Source organism: Aquarana catesbeiana, linkage group LG02 (genome assembly GCF_042186555.1).
Source record: "Aquarana catesbeiana isolate 2022-GZ linkage group LG02, ASM4218655v1, whole genome shotgun sequence".
Lineage (NCBI taxonomy): Eukaryota > Metazoa > Chordata > Amphibia > Anura > Ranidae > Aquarana > Aquarana catesbeiana.
Genome location: NC_133325.1, coordinates 182126280 through 182143266, shown reverse-complemented (window position 1 = coordinate 182143266; position 16987 = coordinate 182126280). Strand labels below are relative to the sequence as shown.

The window sequence follows — 16987 nt, the reverse complement described above, 5'->3', positions numbered from 1 at the left end:
TTTGTTTACAGCGCGCCGAGTAACACTGCTTGCAACTCGAAAGGATGCAGCTTGTTGTGCCCCCACGTCTTCATACAGCTGGTGATGATGCCAGACCTGTAAGCTCTACCCCCCTCCATGCCCTCCTCTACAGAATTGTCCTATAAACATCAGGTACCCCCCTAAGCACTCAAAGGGCTATTCCATGAGTCAGGCTAAAAGGTGCCATGCAGTACTTCAGCTGGTGTGTTTAGGGGACAGGAACCACATTGGAGCAGAGATTCTTGCAGCTCTGCAGGGACAGGCCCGGAGGTGGTTCACACCACACCAGCTGGAGCCAGGAATGGTGGTGTCCAATAATGGCTCAAACCTGTCAGCCCTTAGACAGGGAAAGTTGACAAATGTGCTGTGCCTAGCACATTCCCTCAGTTTAGTGGTGCAGCATTTCCCAAGTCCATACCCAGGGTTGGAAGATGTACTTTAGTGCAGAAAGGGAAAAAAAAAAAAAAAAAAAAAACACAAAAAAAAGAGCGCACGGAACTGTATCTGGTGTGAACTGACCCTTAAAGCGGAGTTCCACCCAAAAGTGGAACTTCTGCTTTAAGCACTCCTCTCCCCCTTGACGTGTCTGTGTCGGGGGGGTGGGGGTCTTTTTTTTAGCGCGACTTCCTGTCCCAATCCGCCTTCCCGTTCTCAGCTGCCTAGGCAGCCCCTCCCTGCCAGCGATCTTCTGGGACACAAAGGTCCCAGAAGATTGGCTGGCCAATAGCAGAGCGCAGTGTGTGCCCGGCCATGAAGCTGTCACAGGCGGGTACCCACAGTTTATTAAAAGTCAGCAGCTATGCTTTTTGTAGCTGCTGACTTTTAATAAACTAAAAAACCGGTGGAACTCCGCTTTAATGTGTGGATGAGGGAATAGATTATCCCCCCCCCCCCCCCCATCAAACAGAGGAGTATTTTTTTTGTGGGCTGCTCTAGTATTAACTGAAGACACGTATGAGTACATTTTTACCAAGTTTGAGGGCATGTGCTTTTTTGGATTATAAAAAAACTTTTACAAATTAAGCTTTTGGGTTTTTTTTTTTCTTTAAGTTATATGTAAGCCCCAACAATGAACTTCCAACTGCTCCCTTTTGGTCTGTTGTTGGTTACATTGTAGAGATCGGAGCATGGTTAAATTATTAGCCAACACTGAAAAGGGGGCAGAGACCACCAAGTCCACAAAAATGCTGTGTGTTGTCAGACCACAACAGGGTTTAAAGTGGTTGTAAACCCCAACATATACCCAGTGAAGGGACTATCTTCAGGTGATACACAGATGAAACAATTCCTCCTACAAAAGTTGTACCTGTTTATCTGCGGTCTTCTCTCCATCCAAAGTCCAGAATTCGTAAAGCTTCTTTGAGCTGTCAGACAACAGGGGACGGAAAGCTGAATTACACACAGCAGCGCTCCAAGAGCTTATTGGAAGGAAGGGATACACACTCCCCCTTCATACAGGAACAGAGCTGAGGCTGTCAATTACAGGCTGTGTGCTGGATCCCCCCCTCTTGCCACCCTTTTCCCCCTCTCCTCTTGGAGTCAGGAAACAGAAATGACACACACACACACACACACACACACACACACTAGAGAAGTATATGCTTTGTTCATATTTCATGTCTGAGGTTTACAACCACACTGTGTGCCAGCTACAGGACAAGAATTTCCTGTCCAGCTCCCGAAAAAAAACAAAACAGCCAGGCTGAGCACTGTTCAGCCAGTCACAGGAAATGTTGTATGCCTTCAATACAAAGCTTCCTCTGATTGGCTGAGGCAGGCTGATGTCACAAACCCCATTTACATTTCCCCAACATCTTGGGAAAAAGGGGAGGACAGGACGATGTATTTTCTGGAAGTTTTCAATCAGAAGGTATGCAACTGGCCCACACCTATAGCAAGGCATTATTTAACTTCTGTTAAAAAGCTGCACAGTTTGTTTATCTACAGGCACCCTTTACCCTTTACACAAACAAGCACAGATTACATGTAATCTTGACAGAAAAAAAAAAAAGAAGTTTCATTGTTTATGCTTTAGGGAGCCCAGTACAAGTACCGATACTTTTAGTCAAGTACTCAGCGATACCGAGAACTTACTTTTGCAGTGCAATTTGAGTCCATACAAAATGAATAGGCTCAAATCTCACTGCAAAGAATTGCCAGCGATTTGAACAGGAATGTAGTGAAATTCCTTTCACTATGAATAGCCTGGGTTCACAAAGGAGCGGTGCTGGAAACGGCATGCTCGTCGGACAGGATTTGCACCGTTTTGAGCCCAGTTTGTAGGGGCTAAAATCACAAGGTATTGATTTGAGCATTTTCACAGGTACCAGTGCAACCCTAGAAATACCCAATTCTCCCACAGCATATTTATATGCAGAATGAATTGGAGTCCATACATTATTATTTCACACCAATAATCAAAGCTTAAATTCACAGGTAAGTTTTGAAAAAAGGCATGCAGTTTATTTGGCGAAAAGGAAAAAATAGAAATAATTTATTATCTGCATGGTACAATAGCTTTTAAACTCCAGGGTCCTTTTGCAGTGGGTCACGTGTGGGAGCATTGATGAGGTGGTAATCACTTGTCTCCAGGAGCAACAACTCCCCTGTGAAGAACTGGAGGAAATAAAACTGCTCCCATGAGACAGACCAGTGGAGGAAAACAAAAATGCCCACCACTAGTAGGCTCAACCTTCCGTCCAAGGAAAATAAAAACAGACAGGAACATTAATACAAAGAGCTGCCCCTTTTGGATGCTTGTGGTCTATAGCAGAGAAGAATCAGCCCAACATTACCATCCGGACCAGTTCTGAAAAAAAATAAGATAAGAATAAAAAAGTTACTCATGTGTCAGACAGCTTGAAATGAGAAGTGTGCTTTTCTGTTTACACAAGAAATAGGAATGTCATTTCAACCAATAAAAGCATTGAACTCAATGCCCAGTCAAATGTGATGAAATTACTATTTCTGTGAAACTCAAGCCAAGAAGTTCCTTGTAAAAGGGGTAGGGGCTCTCACATTAGAAGATGGGCCTACAAGGTTGACTTAAGCAGATACACTCAGATACAGTCCTAAATGAACATGCAAGACATTTTGCTGGAGTCAATCAAAATAGACACCACCCCCCCCACCCAAATATAAATTTCTTGCTGCTTAACAAAAAAAAGAAAAAAAAATTGCAAGAAAACAAAACAAAACTTTGCACATTAAGGACAGTTCTACCTTCTGACACTTAATCATGGGACCAAAATGATTTGTGAAATTATGACTTCTATGCAAAGGCTGCTGCCTCAGTCTACAGATGAATGGTGGCAACACCTGCAGCTAGTGCGGCAAACTTCCTAGCACCAGTTATACACACTTTGCTTTTTACAGGTGATACAAAAGATGTGAGCATTTCTTGTTCTAATGGAGTACAAAAAGAGCAGCAAAACTGCAGAGAGCTTCAGTTCAGAGGAATTATTCCGGTTAGCTTAAAGTAGAGTTCCACCCATTTAAAAGTCAGCAGCTACAAAAAGTGTAGCTGCTGACATTTAATAATCAGACACTCCCCTGTCCCCTGAAGCCCCACTCCTCTTCGAGGTGCCAACATGCTAACTGTGGGTACCTGGCTGTGGGTGGTAGGGGTGAACTTCCTTCTGGTGCTGTGGAGCCTGGTGCCTATAAAGACTGGGTATCTGCTCTGGCCCCCCCCCCCCAAAAAAAACAACATGCCAAATGGGGCATGCCAGGGGGTCACCTGCCCTTAAAGCAGTTTAATTTTTGGGTGGAACTCTGCTTTAAGCAGGATACACGCTATGCAATTTTCTTTAGACTTACCAAAGCCATAATATGGAGGTTAAACCTTAAGAGTTTCAATTTGTATGCAATCAGGCAGGCCATTGAACTACATGGTTTTGTTAAATCAGACAAAAGTTGTATAGTGTGTATGGGGTCTTAGAGGTGTCAGAGCACATGACTCCAGCTGAACAGTCTGTCCTCTGTGCTGGGTCTCAAAATCACAGCATAGAATTGGGAGCAGATTTCTTCTGATTAACAAGGGGTTTGTGCTTGTTTTGTACATTAGGAGCAAGATCCACTCCATTTTCTCAGCTTAGAAGAGTGGTGCAGGCATAAAGGCTGCCCCACTTATTGTTAATTTCCTTCCCCCAATATGGTTTGATTAACAGACATGCAATATTCTTCCTTCAATTTACTAGAATAAAATTTAAACTAATTATACAGTGGACACAATAGACATTCAATAAAAAGGTCTTTAACTTTTCTAGCTAATAAACCAATTAAACTACACTGAAAAAAAAAAATATATAAAATTATACATCCCAAAAGATTACATTTTTTTTAGAACCACAGATGAATAAAGGCAAGAATATCTTTTGTCCCCGAGGTTTGCCCTAACAGAGCAATCTCATCCCAACAACTATAGAGGCCCCTCTCCCAAATCAAAAAACGTATTAAGAACTACTGATCAGTATGTCATCTACAGCAAGTATTACAAGCAAAAAGTATTAAGCTGAAGCATTGGAAACATCTACCATCTACTAGAAGCAGTATAAATCAGACTGCCAAGAGCAAGGAAGCAGAAGTATTCAGAACTGCAGGAGGAAACCACATTGCACACACCAGTCTAACATCACACTTCTGTTTCAGCTAAGTTTGCTCATCTTTGATACCTTTCCATAGTTGTTGGATATGACTAAACTTGTATTACTTTCAAATGAGAACATGTTGGGCATGCCATATCAATTTTATTTTATCTTAGTTCAAAGTTAAACATTAGGCAACAATCCAGTCAGTGAAGTTTTTTTCTAAAGGGGAAATACATATAACATTTCTGAAGTCTGTGCATGGATTGACATATTGATGCCACAAGGTTATTGCTCCTCATACAATGCTAAACTGTCATTTGGACTAATGAAAATGGCAGATGATAGATAAGCCAATTATGAAAACAGGTACCTATACTACATATGGCACCATGAAGACTTGGTTCTTGATTTATGCCTCTAACTTGAATATTTTATTATTAATCTCCTAGCAATGTTTGAGAATGATGAATCAAATTATAAAAAGCACTAGGCTGCTTATTTGGTATCAAAATGCAGCAAAATCCTAAAATGCTAACAAATAACTTGTCAAATCAAACAATTACACACACCGCACACAGCCGCAGGCAGTTTTTCTGCAAAAAGTTCATTGGCCAAGTTTATTAAGGCGCCACCAGGACACCTTAATTTTGTTAAAGGAGCTAACTAAAACAATGCAGCTCTGGCAGAGCAGAGAGCATGCAGAGACATGCCAATGCATCCAGGAGATTCAAGAGATTTAAAGAGGGATAAAAGTAAAAACAAAAAGCACAAACTGAAACCAGATGGAGGAACCAGCATACCCAGGGGGGGGGTGGTCAGGAAGACATGATGATCCTGATAAATTCTGTGGGAAGGAAGATTCATCAGAGAGACCCCAGGCAGAATTAAAAAAAAAAAAAATTAAGTAAAAAACACACAAAACAGACCATTAAACCTAAATTTGAGACTTTCCTTTCCAGTTTTCTGCCTAGTAATCACAGGGCAAGTAACACCAGAGGCTTCTGCTCCCTCTCTCTCCAGTATCAAATGACTAAATATGTAAAATAGTAGCTGCCATTCTGTTGCTCAGGAAATGCAAATATACATTTCAAATTATATCTGGAAATTCTCATTAACTTCATTTGTAGTGATTCCAGAGTGAAGTTCAGTGGCCCTTTACAAACACAAGATTACATAAAACATTTACATGGCAAATGCCAAAACATACAATCACAGCAGGAAAGTTTCTGTTAATTGAAAGAGTAATGTAACAATTGAACAGTAGAGTAGACATATCTAGTACTTAAATGCTCCTTCTCTAATTGGCAGTTGGGGGGGGGGGGGGATAAAATGAATTTAAAACATTAAAGTAAGAGATATATGTATCCAATATACATAGACAGCATCCACTCACCTTCGTAATTAATTTCACCATTAGCATTTTCATGCCCAAGCAAAAGATTTTCCACCTCGTCCTCTTGCATCTTTTCTCCTGGAACAAAATATATTTTCAGGAAAACGCGCACCAAGTCCACCCAACATAAACATTCAGTTAAAGACAAAGGGAGGAAAAAAAAAAAAACCTACACCACACAAACTTTAGGAGACTCCAACTGCAAAAAAATATATCTGCTATAGTCCCTGGCTCTGTTCCTATCCAACTTGGAGTTGTGCATATTCAAACCACCTTTGGGCATTTCTAACCTCCCACTACATACTTCACAGAGCAAGTAAAATGGACACCCAGAAAAAAAATTAAACTAAAGTTAAAAAAACATTACAGTTGAGGTGCACAAGCAGACACCTTTGCTAGCATGGTCACCCTTGCTTCCAGGTTTAGGTATGATTTTCTGGGTCAGCTTTTCTGTTTCCAAGCCCAGATTACGATGCTGTTTTACTATCCAAAAGCAGGCTAAAGACAAATAAAGGAAGCAGAACCAGGAAGAGGATTCACTTACTTAGGAACTACAGTTGTCACTTGCTGGACTGGCCTCACTATGAAATCCCACCAAGAAAACAACAACCCGTGCTTATTGGTTCCAGCAGCCTACGTATGGCAGCGTCGCTAAGGGGGGGGGGGGGCATGCATCAGTAATTACTAAGGGCAGATAGCAGGACTCTGCCTGACTCGTCACCAGGAGAGCCATCTTGTTGTGCAGGAGTCGGGCTGCAAGTGCTCAGTGTCCCATCCTGTCACTACTGTTATCCCAGGCCCTTCCTTACTCCACCAGCTGTCCAATGCCACACTTCACCTCCCATTTGTGTCTGCCCAACCCTGCCCACACTCCAATCCCCTGCATGCAATGAGCTGTGAAAGGGGTTCGGTGAGCAGCTGGGTGGGAGATCTGAAACAATGGCTGTCTAAGCTACCTAAAAGGGGAACCAGCCTTGAGATGAGGGAGGCATAATTTGTGAGAAACTTTTGCACAGAAAAAACAAGGCCCCCCCTTCTTCCACCACCACCTTTTGCACTGCCCCCGGTCTGTATATAACGTACAGGATTCAGGGTACAGACTAGGACAGGAGGTGACACCATGTTTTACCGCACCAGGTGACACCAACCCTAGCGACGCCATTGCCTACATAGTTAAAAACCATCAAGCACTCTGCCATAAAAATGTCTACCAGTTGGCCTAGTTTTCTCCAAGCACCATTTAAGACTAAATTCTTAACATCTCAAATGAAATGTAAAAGAAGGACTCTTCATGGGGCATTACTACCTTGCCCTGTTCCTGGACAAGAGTGGCTAAAAAAGGAAACCAACAGAATGGCTACACTGGATGTAAAAAGTTCATTTTATGTTAGCTTTCCCTTCACAAATGCCAATCTGATACCTGCAAATTCAGTACTAAAACAATGAGATCTGAATTGGAGATGGACAGGCTACTATTCCCCAAAAAAGAAAGCAGAATTAAAGCGTAGCAGCAGATATTTTTTTTCAAAAATGAATGTTACCTAGAGTAATTAGTACATGGCGAAGTTCAGCCCCCATTACACATCCATTGCCTTCCTTGTCAAACACTTTCAGACCCTCGGTGAAGTCCTCCATTGTGCACTGGTCCTTGTTTTTAGCAATTGTTTGCAACATGGGAAGGAACTGCTCAAAGTCAAGCATCTTGGTGTTCATCTCTGAAAGTAAACTTTGGTTATTTGAAGAGAAGTCACACATACATACATACTGCAAGAACCCCACAGTGCACTATGGTTCCATCTGCTGACCCCATCTATTATAGGGGTGCAGAATTTAATCTCTGCATTGCGATTCGGGTGTCCCCGATGCTGCATTGATGCATGTGACTGGCAAAAATGTCAGGTGTGACGTCATGCCGACTTGCCCTGCCCCTCCCGGGAGAGCACTCCGAGTGTGGCTGTCAAAATAACGGTTTTGTAATAAATGCAGAGTTATAATCCATTAAGTGCCCACCGCTGTATGTGCTTTTTCAAATATATGCAGCTTCATACCTCATTTCTTAGTCTATGTATAACTGTATATGCCGCTTATGTGACTGCCCGGCCCACCTCTCCCATCTCTCCTGACGTCATCCCCGCCCGCCTCTTCTGATAGCTACAGTCGGTGGGCAGGGCTGAGAACTCCCACTGACGTCAGGAGAGACGCGGGCCGGGCAGTCACATGAGCGGCATATACAGTGTTATACACAGACTAAGAAATGAGGTATGAAACTGCATATATTTTAAAAAGCACATACAGCAGTGGGCACTTCATGGATTATAACTCTGCATTTATTACCACATAGGTATTTTAACAGCAGTAGGAGTACAAATGCGTACACCTATACGTGCTCTGCGCTGACATTTCCCTGGCTTCCCGTTTGCACATTTCACTGTGTTAACTCCTAGTGTGCTGGAAGGTACAAACAGAGAAGCCCAGGGGAACTGTCAGCACAGACAGTAGTACAGGGAACTTCACAGGGCTGTTTGCTGTGGATTCTAATCCCTCCTGACCTCCCAGCAGCCACGTGCGTGAATTCCTGTACCCTGTAGTGCACACACTAAAGCAGAGTTCCACCTTTTTTAGTTTATTAAAAGTCAGCAGCTACAAAAAGTGTAGCTGCTGACTTTTAATAAACCGACACTCACCTGTCCCACGGTCCATCGATGCAGCCGCACGCAGCCCCGCTCCTCTCCACGGCGCCAGCTTAGAGCTTGACGGCCGGGTGCACACTGCACTCTGCCATTGGCCAGCCAATCTTCTGGGACTTGTGTTGTGTCCCAGAAGATCGCTGGCAGGGAGGGGCCGCCTAGGGCGGGAGGAGGAGTCACCTAGGCAGCCAGGACAGGAAATTCCACTAAAGAGGACACTCCTCCTCCCCCCCCCAAAAAAAAATATGACATGCCAAATGTGGCACATCAGGGGGCGAGGAGTGCTTAAAGCGGAAGTTCCACTTTTGGGTGGAACTCCGCTTTAAGCGAGTGAGGTTATTTTTAATTCAAAGCAGAGCTCCAGTAAATTTTTTGTTTATTAAAAGTCAGCAGCTACAAAAAAAAGTGTATCTTCTGACTTTTAATAAAAAGACACTCACCTGTCCCACAATCCAGTGATGTGGCCACCTGAAGCCTCATTCTCTGTCTACGGCGCTGGCAATACTACTGTGGGCATCTGGCTGTGACAGCTTGCAGCTTCACAGCCAGGTGCGCATGTCTCACTGTGCTGTCCTACATAGCCGGGCAAACTTCTGGGACCTGTGATGTGTCCCAGAAGATTGCAGGGAGGAAGGGCCACCTAGGCAGCCCAAGCGGAAGTGGGAGCACGTCAGTAATCGTGATACATCGAATCATTGACCAGATAATTGAATAGTGAGACCAGTGAAGATGCGCACCAATAATCTATTGTGCCCTGTCCTGTGTCACATCCAACATAGGCAAGATCACTGTACAATCATTTCTGCTGTAGAAATGTCACTCACCATCCATCTTTGGGTTTCCCAAAACTTTCATGACTTCTGCATTTGTTGGGTTTTGTCCTAAAGCTCGTAAGACATCCCCACACTGGAAATAGAAGATTTTACCATCTCCAGTCTTGTCGAAGAGGTTAAAAGCATCTTTGAAATCTGGGGGAAAAAAAAAAAAAAAAATTATATAAAAAAACCCCCAGTATTTTCCATCCAAAAGGAATTTGTTGCCACAGCCGATGTATGCTACCAATATGCAGACATAGGCCTTCCTTAAAAATGCTTGTGTATGTAAACAAGCGTTTTCCAAATTCTACAGATCTAGGAAAAACCGCTGCTGAAAAAGCTTAGTGCAGATGAAGGACAAAGGACAATCTACATAATGATACTAAACAACCCCCCCCCTTCAAATAAAGAAATCGGTTATACTTGCCTGCCCTGTTTAAGGAGATTTTGCCTGAGCAGCCACTTGCGTTCTCTTTATTGGTCCCCTGCCAGCGCTCTATTCTAAGTGTCCCCTAAGCAAGCGATGTGCTGAGGGAGCACTCGTGAGCGCGAGCTTCCGAGTCGGGCTGTGCGCGTACGAACATTGCATGGCTTGGCCACACCCCCACTGACAGGATTTGAGCAACAGCAGCAGGAGCCAAAGACTCCTGCTGCTGCCTCTGACCTGTGGGGAGATGGAGAAAGAAGCACTGGATCAAGAGCAGAGTATGGTAACTGCATTAGGGTTAAAGAAAAAAACCTTTAGAACAACTTTAATTCTAGCACAGTAACTGCTTACAAGTCCTGTGAAGGTCAGACAGAGAAAGTTAGGAGAGGATCTTTCTCCTAACAAATTGGTTACCATATTAGGTGGTTACCTCTCAACAGTGCCATAGGACAATTACACACCCATGTTGGGGTGGCTTTCACGCCAAACCTGGTGTTCTTAAAAGGAAGAGAAGTACAGCCAAAGCTTGTTTGGCTGTACTTCTCCTGCGGATCACAGCAGTGCAGTTTGTTTTGCACTCCTGTGACCCGTTTTCACCAGAGAGTGGGCTGAAGTCTGCTCTCTGCTGACGTCACAGAAGTTGGTCCAGGCGCCAAGTCATCACAACAATGGAAGTCAGGATCCGCCAGGTGCCTGGACCGAGACCCAGCTTACCCTTTCAGCGAGCCGCTGAGAGCCTGAGCTGGCATCCCCACCCCCTCCACAGCCCAGCACTCCAGTGAGCGAGGAGGGGGCAGAGCGGCGACTGACAGTCTACAGCTCTCTGCTCGGGGAGCTGTCAGAACCAAGCGATTGGCAGTGTTCGATTGCTCGATTCTCAGTGCAGAGGCTTCGGGGGACCAATGCTGCATCCACACAAGTATATGGGGGGAACCCCTGTACCTCTTTTTAGATCAATTATTTTTCACAAGTTTTGCAGATATTTAAAGGCTTGTTCACACTACCATGGGTGCTCAACCTGTGGCCCTCCAGCTGCTGCGGGACTACAAGCCCCATGAGGCATTGCAAGGCTGACCGTTAAAAGCATGACTCACAGAGGCATGATGGGTCTTGTAGTTCCGCAACAGCTGGAGTGTCACAGGTTAGCATACAGGCTAGTTGCATGGGTGCTCAAAGCGGTCGGTTTTAGCATATGGGGTAATGTCTGTTCCATGACGGCGGTAAATAGCTATGCCTTGTGTTTTTATCACGCCAAAGCATCATTTGCTTCTATGATTAAGCCCCTACTGGGTGAAACATGTTAGAGGGTTCTCCCATGGAGCAGGAGACCAAGGTGAAGCCTTTTATATTAAGCAGAGCTCACTATATGCCGAGGCAGTGCGCAAACTGGCACCATTTTGTTGTAGTTCTCAATGTGTCCAATGAGCCAACGTTCAAACTGACCAGCACCTGCAAACATTGTGGCCAGTCGGGTGGGATAACAGATTGGGACATAGAGTTGTTTTTTTTGCACGGTTTACCTTGCTACATTTTTCCACAAAGCACTGCATCCTACCTCAAAAGCAGTGTTGCAGTGTAAACAGTGCATATAGAAAACAATTGTATTATATTTGCCCTTGCAGTGATTGCTATTGACCAAGGGCAGAAATGAATGCCAGTCACTGTACATAGTGTGGCCAGACCCTAAAAAAAGAGGACAACCCCAAACGATCCATAATGAAAGAAAGCTGATAACCGGAATCTTTACTTCACATGTCCATTAAAGACCACCTTTTCATTGCAGTTCACCTTAACAGGTCACATATCACACCCGTATTTAGTGTGTAACATGTGCCCAAGCAACCCCATATTTAAATTCAGAACAGCTTTGAGAGCAGAGGTTTGAATGAATAAGCTACAGAAAAAATAAAATGCAAATCTATTTCCTCAATACTTAAAATGTGAATGGGCTGCTGAAACTAGAGTACAGTTTCCTAAAATGGTCTTTTCACAAACCGTAATAGCAAACATATATCTCCAAAACGTATTGCGAGTAGTAAAGTGGTTCAGTAGAAACAAATTGTTCAGCTTTGCCTCATAGGAGAAACCCTACTAAAAAAAAAAAAAAAAAAAAAAAGTTCTGGTCCATGTTTGAGGGTTCAGGCACACAATTTTATTTCTATTAAGTGCACAAGATGAAACCTTGAACAGTAACATATGATGCTATTACACAGCATTCGGTTAATGGATAAGAGAAGGGCTGCTAAACAGTATTCCCTGTATGAGAGCTACAGCAAATTGTGGTAGTTTCTGGTGTCAACACAATTAGCGAGTCTCAAGGACAAAATAGGCACTGTGTGTACACAAAAAAGCCTGGAGTTATGCTGTAAGCAGCATCCCTCTAGAGCAAATGCATATCTTACATGTCGGCTAATAAAAACAGTAAATACATTTTTTGCACAAATCAAGTTGCAGTCACACACGGGATGAAGGATACCTCCACTAAGAATATACACTATACAAGTTTCATTACACGGAATTAGTATACACGTCTCATTGGAAGCAGTGACATGCATTGCTCCAGTACACCATACACAGTTACTGGCAAGATATCTCAGGCTACATGCAGACAGACTGTCACAATTATTAGTGTGCCACTTCCTTCCTGTGCCACTCCCTGAAGGGCCCCTCCTGCTAAATTCCAGGGAGGGGAGCTGTAATCATCCTACACTGCACCCTGCCCAGGCAGGCAGGCAGCTTTTTCAGCCATGCAGTGCAGAGTCTGTTCATGTTCACTCCTTGTCTAAACAGTCACTGAAACACAGACTACAAAACTGCCTAGACATAAGAAACTGTGGATAGAAGGAGGAGGGACACCAACGATCCTTCAGGCATTTCCCAGCTAGGAATGTAGGAAACTCTTTCCTAACTCCTATTCTAACTACTCCCCCTTCCTCGGCTGTACAGCACTAAGCAGCCCAGAGTGAGGCTTTGTTACCATATAAGGTATCCACAGAGCAGACAGGCAGCCATTGCATTGTGAGTGAAGAGGAGGGGGTGGATTGGGTCACAACAACGCTAAAAGTTGTATTCAAAACCAGAACAGTGCCACCCCAGACCCACAACACAGAACACACAAAAATCACCCTATAAGGCTGGACAAAACCAACACAATAATGCTTCTAATACCATGCCTTCTTAAACAGATTAGTGACTCTGCGTGCAACTGTGCTTACAATGTATGCACAATATGATATATAAAACAAGTTCTGGCCAACACATTCAGTTTTGACCAGCTGAATACATGGCCCAGATAGGCGGAAAATCAATTGACCAAGAATGAACTAGATTTGGTAATACTATACTCTTCCAAACGGTTTGCACCATCTGCAAGAAATGGTGCTGCGGCTGTCAGAAAACCATAGGCAGCAAGAGATCCCTCCACTGTTTAATGTGGATGGGGGAAATCCATTTCTCTTGTTCAGCTTACATAGCCGTATGAGGGAAAAAAAAAAAAAAAAATCAAATCATGTATGCTATCCTAAGGGTAGCTTTTGGCATTTTCAGTATACATAAAAGGACTTGTCAATACTCCATCCTAGCTGTCAGATAAAAATTTAGCAGCAACATGTCACAGTATAAGACAGAAGGAGTTTAAAGTGAGACTGTGTGGAGAATGCAACAGTAAGAGGATGCAGGGTTAGGGAATTATTATAGGTTTTATACAGCGCCAACAGTTTGCTCAGTGCTTTACAATGTTAGGGCAGACAGTACAATTCAATACATGAGGAATCAGAGGGCCCTGCTTGTAATGTTATAGAGAGAGAGGGAGAAAAAAAAAAAAAAAAAGTCAATGCACACATCAATCACTTACCATCTACCTGATCAGACACCAGGCAAGAAAGAGATAGGAGTACAAACTGAAAAGTGCAGGAAAAGAAGGCGGTAGGTAAGTGCACCAGTAAGAATCAGAGGAAAATAAAAGCAACTGAGTCTTCCTGACAATCACCAACATTTGATGGCAACTATCTAAAAACCGCTTGAGATCAAGTAGAGAAGGGTTAGAAAACCTATCGGGTTTTTACTGCTGTGTCCCCGCTGAGGAAATTAACTCTGTTTGTCCTACTGACTAGTGTCACAATATCTGAAAGTTAGGGAAAAGCAAAACTTCCAAGTTGTCACTGCACCAAGACGGAGCGGGAAGTCTTCCATTATTGTTGTGACAACATTCTAACTAAAGTACTTCCCTCACTATGGAGAGATTTGTTCTCACATCCTGTTGAGTCTACATGACAGGAAGTTACGTTTCCCAATTTAACTGTTAAAAGTCCTGGTTCACATCAATGCAACTTCAGAGCCGACTATTCAGTAGGATTTCATTGCAGCATCCTGACACACTGTGCGACTTCGTTTAACAGATGTCAATGCAAGTCGCACAGAAATAATGCAGGAACCTGACTTGAGTAGCACAGACTTGTATAGTTCTATTGCTGCAAATGGGGTGCGACTTGCCATGTGACTTTAAACTGTCACATCACCCTGATGTAACCCAGGGAAAAAAAAAAAAAAAAAAAAAACACTTGTTAATTCAAGGGGTAGAGGAATAAGAAATACATGCCTTACTCTTACAGGCTCCCTTCATCAATGTGACCGGTCCCTGGAAGCCTCTTCTCCAAGACGCTCCAACAAGCACTTGTGCACAGACATCAAGTACCGCGCAGGTACCAATAGTCCTACATTGTATAAGAGGATGGTAAGGGACCGCTCACATCACAAAGTCAGGGCGAAGAGGAGAATGCTGAAGTATGGAATAAGATATTACACCTTGGCTCTGTTCACGCCTAGGCATTTTATTTTCAGGCACAAAGTTACGTGTTTTTTGCCACGTTATTGTACAGGTCAAAAGGTCACCACTGTAAAAAGCAGAAAATGCCTGTAATCTGCTAAAAAAGAAGCTCCTGTACTTTGAGCTTCAGATGACAAGACGCTCACATGTGAACAGGGGCCATTAAAATGAACGGGATTTGTCTGGTTGGGCGTTTTTGTTTTTAGAGTTGAGGCTTACAGAAAACACCTTGGTGTGAACAGAGCCTTAATCCTCTACCCCTGGACCTAACATGTAACCCTTGCAGTAAGGGGGGGTTCCCTGCAGGTCCCAAAGTTGGGCTTTAAAAATATATATTTGAGAACAGGAAGAGGAACTTACCGATGATCTGATCTTCTGTTAAGTCACCCTGTGGGGGAAACAGAGATAGATGAGACAGGAAATGGGATGGTATAATGCATAGAAGAGGATGGCAGCTCTCTACAATAGGCCCAGGTGTCATACTGCTGCACATACAATTTTCGAGCCAAGGCCCGGTGCAAATTTTCTTCCTGCAACCACAGGTAGCAGGAATGAAATTTGCACGATTCCCCCATCAACACAGACAGTGTTAACAGGGGAATCAGCAATTGTCTTCTCCTGGCAGGGGAATTCATCCCCGCAGGGAGAAGACCGTGATCATCACTAGCAGTCACTAGTAATAATCGCAAGATCATCCAGCTGGCTGGTTGTGCCCAAGTTGGTTGATTAATTTGGTACATTCAGCCTGTCCATTAACAGTTTGAACTGCATATGACCAGTTCACACCATCATGGTTTTATCGTGCTGTATTGCATTTTACATGCACAACTGTATCTAATGTATCAGAGATGCTGCAAGCAGGATTTCTTTTATCACACCCATAGGAGTACTTGTACCAGTACAGATCTATGATCCATTGGTGGTCTCAGCGGGGGGTATCAATAGCGCCAAGAAACTATTAGATAAGCACCTGAACAAGTGCAACATACAGGGATATACAATGTAATACTGACATCTAATCACACACATAGGTTGGACTTGTGTCTTTTTTCAGCCTCTCCTACTATGTAACCATGTGATCAGATATGGCAGAAAAAATAAAATAAAAACACATTCACATATTCATGCCTCCATGTACACACGCATGAAAATTCTTCTAGCAGTTTATAAATCAGGGAAGGTGATGTACCCATGTAGAGAATACTAACCGGCAACAGAGATTTTTGTTTTTACTCGTATACACGCCTGTATGTACAGTCCCATTAAAAACAACTGGCTACATTTAGCTCAGTAAAAAAAAAAATTCCTTAAAATGCCCAACAACCTGGTGCGATGATCCCCAATAGTCTGGGGTAGAGATCCACACATAGAGCCATGGAGGCCAGGACACCATTTATCAACAAGTCCTACCAGTCCTCACCCATCCACTACAGCCATGACAGGACCAAGCTCCTCTGAACTGTCTGTGTTACTCCACAACAACAAATCAGAGTCCTCTCTGACCAATGACACGAAGAGTGTGGTCACTGGTGTGCAGCAATACAGAGAGGTCCTTTATAATGGAGGCCCTGGCGTCTGACAGAGAGGAAGAGCCGGCCACACCCTCTATAAACCCGGACAGAACATGCCTAAGTTCCGAGGCCTGCACACGTTCCTCACACAGCCACCGAACCCTAACCTCGCTCCCCACACCCTCCTCACCATGTCTCCTGCCGGTGTCTCTTCCGGAATGTACCGCTCCCGGTCCTCGTCTGACGGATATCTAAGCTCTGCTGACGTCACCTTCCCGGTGTGATCACGCCCAGCCAATGAGAAACGAGCGACGTTGGCTAATACGTTACTGATCAACGTCTGTCTTTTTGTGCGGTCTTTGCGCCCTCTAATGGTGGCAGTGCTGTACTGTAGGACCATCGGGTGTTCCTACCTAATGCTTGTATAAAAGACACTTTAGCTCATATCCTGTTGTTTCAGTTCACTCCAAGGCCTTACACCTGCATTGAAATAGAGCGGTGGAAGAACGTTTTTAAAGTGGAACTAAAACCTCCTTTACAGCTAATCAAGCTGCCATGGTGCCATGATGCTGCACATGTGCGTCAGTTATTAAACCAGCCATTTGATCAGTGGCGGCTGGTTCTAAACGTTTTTTTGGGGGGGTGGCAAACAAACCCCCCCAGGTCCCCCCGCACTCAGCCCCTCCACAGCGACGGTCCCCCAACCCCCCCCCCCTACA

The 16987-nt window shown here is 43.9% G+C and overlaps 1 protein-coding gene across 2 annotated transcripts; it reads right to left on the bottom strand.

Annotated features, from left to right (window-relative positions):
* Positions 1–2458: 2458 nt before the first annotated feature.
* MYL6 (myosin light chain 6) lies at positions 2459–16683 on the bottom strand. Of its 2 annotated transcripts, XM_073613980.1 has the most exons (7): positions 16459–16683; positions 15118–15145; positions 9515–9658; positions 7545–7718; positions 6004–6081; positions 5411–5454; positions 2459–2830 (listed from the first exon to the last, which is right to left on the bottom strand). In XM_073613980.1, the coding sequence occupies exons 1-6, from the start codon at positions 16666–16668 to the stop codon at positions 5426–5428; spliced, it is 663 nt and encodes a 220-aa protein (XP_073470081.1). In that variant the 5' UTR covers positions 16669–16683; the 3' UTR covers positions 2459–2830; positions 5411–5425. The 2 variants fall into 2 exon arrangements, with proteins under 2 accessions (XP_073470081.1, XP_073470080.1); XM_073613979.1 differs by lacking the exon at positions 5411–5454.
* Positions 16684–16987: the final 304 nt, after the last annotated feature.

Excerpts from the sequence above, each read along its gene's own strand:
- MYL6 (XM_073613980.1), bottom strand. The coding sequence starts at position 16,668 with ATGGTCCTACAGTACAGCACTGCCACCATTAGAGGGCGCAAAGACCGC. Across the intron at positions 15,146-16,458 it reads AGACACCGGCAGGAGACATG|GGTGACTTAACAGAAGATCA; the intron begins GTGAGGAGGGTG and ends TTTCCCCCACAG. Across the intron at positions 7,719-9,514 it reads GGGAAACCCAAAGATGGATG|AGATGAACACCAAGATGCTT; the intron begins GTGAGTGACATT and ends GTTTACTTTCAG.